The sequence below is a fragment of the Lolium rigidum genome, chromosome 1 (assembly GCF_022539505.1).
Source record: "Lolium rigidum isolate FL_2022 chromosome 1, APGP_CSIRO_Lrig_0.1, whole genome shotgun sequence".
Lineage (NCBI taxonomy): Eukaryota > Viridiplantae > Streptophyta > Magnoliopsida > Poales > Poaceae > Lolium > Lolium rigidum.
In genome coordinates, this window is record NC_061508.1 from 272,464,506 (window position 1) to 272,467,226 (window position 2,721).

At 52.4% G+C, this 2,721-nt stretch overlaps 1 protein-coding gene across 1 annotated transcript; it reads left to right on the plus strand.

Annotated features, from left to right (window-relative positions):
• LOC124658977 (putative cyclin-dependent kinase F-2) lies at window positions 1–879 on the plus strand. The gene has a single exon (XM_047196958.1). It carries the CDS (start codon window positions 1–3, stop codon window positions 877–879), a length of 879 nt encoding a protein of 292 aa, XP_047052914.1.
• Window positions 880–2,721: the final 1,842 nt, after the last annotated feature.

The following is a 2,721-nucleotide window of genomic DNA, read 5'->3' on the forward strand; positions in this document are numbered from 1 at the left end:
ATGCATCTCACCGGCGCGCGCAGGCTGCAAGGAGAGGAGCCGCCATTCCTAAGTCGTGCTTCACCGCGAGCTGCTGCGGTAGGCGTGCTATCTGGCCGCGTGCCGCGGCCACCCCTCCGTCGTCGGCTTCCACGGCATCGCGCGGGTCCCGTCCCGCGCACGGGCGAGTGCAGCCTCGTCCTGGAGCACATCGGCCCGAGCCTCGCCCACGTCCTGCGCCGACGGGGCAAACCGTTCACGGAGGAGGAGACGCGGCGCGTGATGCGGCAGCTGCTGGGCGGCGCCGGGAGGATGCAGGAGCGCCGCATCGTCCAACGGGACATCAAGCCCGGGAAGATCCTCCTCGGGCTTGGCGTCGTGGAGGGCCGGCGCGACGTGGTGGTGAAGATATGTTGCGACCTCGGGCTGGCCGTGTCCATGAACGAGAGGCCGTCGCGCGGCCAGGCCGGGACGCTCTGGTACATGGCTCCGGAGGTGCTCCTGGGGAAGCCGGAGTACGACGAGCTCGTGGACGCCTGGTCCCTCGGCAGCGTCATGGGGGAGCTGCTCGCCGGCAGGCCGCTGTTCCGGGGGCAGAACACTAAAACTCTCACCAACCAGCTCCTCAGGATCTTCCAAGTGCTCGGCGGCGCCCACGGCAACCCGCGGCTGCGCGAGCTGTTCCCCGAAGAGCGACTGTCACGGGACGGGCTGGAGGTTTTGGACGGGCTCCTCACCTGCGACCCCGCCAAGCGTTTGCCGGCGGTCGCGGCGCTCCAGTGCCCGTGGTTCACCGGCTCCGGCGCCACCCTTGCCTCTGCTGCTGCCGTGGCCCCCAAGCAGAAGGATGTCTGCTCTGCCATCATTCCGGGAGCTGATCGCATAGTTGCCGTCCAGTGAGATTATCATCTTTGGGGTTTAGTCTTGCAGGTTGCAGCTCACAAGATGATTTTGTATTGATTGTTCTTTGTTATTCATTTTGGATTGATCCTCCATGTACATTTCGGTGCCAATTCCAGTTTGTTGTACATTGTATCGCTACATTTAATGGAAAATTCAATCCGGCTCACGGATGTCCATCACGTGAAAACACATTTCAAAATATTAAAAAATTCTGAAATAAAATTTTAGAATTGAATTTTCCATTAAGTCTTCTGTACACATATGGGCATTTTATGTTTGTATATAAGTCTTCGAAAAAAAACATTTTTTGTCTCTCATGTAAAAAAATAAGTTTTGATGCTCCAGTAACATCTTTTTTTAATCCTTTTTACGCTGGCAAAATATAATGTTTTTTTTCCGAAAACTTGTGTGCTAACGTAGAATATCCTATGTATATGTTAAATTTTATTTCGGAAATTTTTGATATTTTAGAACTTGCTTTTTTATGCATTTTCTATAATAGATGCATATGCACCTATGCCCCAAAACACCACCTCCTACATCAATATGCTACAATACCCTTCTCTATTTCATACTCCCTCCCGTCCTCAATATAAGGCACGGAAATTAAGAAACATATATTTACAAAAATTACACCATGGGATTAATCCTAGGAAATCGATGCTTTGCAGTGTAGCTCTAAGTACACGGAAAAGCCTTAAAAGTGCACGGCAAAGCCTTTGTCGTGCAAGGTGCGCTTGGCTACCCGTCACGGCACAGAAAAGTTACTTCACGCCGTCGCGAGTGAGACAACACGGCTGATGGGGAGATTTTGTCGTGCAACCTCGCACGGCAAAGCCAGTGACCGTTGTCGTGTGCCTCCCTCTGCCGTGCAGCTTCCTCTGTCGTGTGCCTCCCTCTGTCGTGCGCCCCCTCTGTCGTGTCCTCTTTGTTGTGATAGTGCACAGCAAAGAGAGATCATAGCCTCCCAGATCGACCCTCCTTTGCCATACGACCTGGGGCAGCACACGGCAAAGTGACCATTTGGTCACCAGGTGCGCCCTGGGTGCTCCTGGGGAAGCCGGAGTATGACGAGCTCGTGGACGCCTGGTCCCTTGGCTGCGTCATGGGGGAGCTGCTCGCCGGCAAGCCGCTGTTCAGGGGGGCAGAACACTACCGACCAGCTCCTCAGGATCTTCCAAGTGCTCGGCGGCACCCACGGCAATCCGCGGCTGCGCGAGCTGTTCCCCGAAGAGCGCCTGTCACGAGACGGGCTAGAGGTTTTGGACGGGCTCCTAACCTGCGACCCCGCCAAGCGTTTACCGGCGGCCGCGGCCCTCCAGTGCCCGTGATTCACCGGCTCCGGCGCCACCCCTGCCTCTGCTGCTGCCATGGCCTCCAAGCAGAAGGATGTCTGCTCTGCCATCACTCCGGAGATGATCGCATAGTTGCCGTCCAGTGAGATTGTTTTATCATCCTTGGGGTGTACTTTTAGTCCCGGAGGTCACAAGATGATTTTGTATTGATTGTTCTTTGTTATTTATTTTGGACTGAATCCTGTACATTTCCGTGCCAATTCCAGTTTGTTGTACATTGTATTGCTATATTAATGGAAAATTCAATTCGGCTCACGGGTACGAACCCATTATATGAAAACACATTTCAAAATGTAAAAAGAATCTAAGATAAAATTATAGTATTGAATTTTCCATTAAGTCTTCCGTGCACATATGGGCATTTTATTTTCGTATATAAGTCTTCGAAAAAAGAAGAACAGTTTTGTGTCTCATGTAAAAAGACAAGTTTTGATGCTCCAACATGACTACTCACGCAACATCTTTCTTTTGTCTTTTTATGCAG

What these genes read in the sequence shown, in the direction of transcription:
- LOC124658977 (XM_047196958.1), top strand. Translation starts at nt 1, where the DNA reads ATGCATCTCACCGGCGCGCGCAGGCTGCAAGGAGAGGAGCCGCCATTC.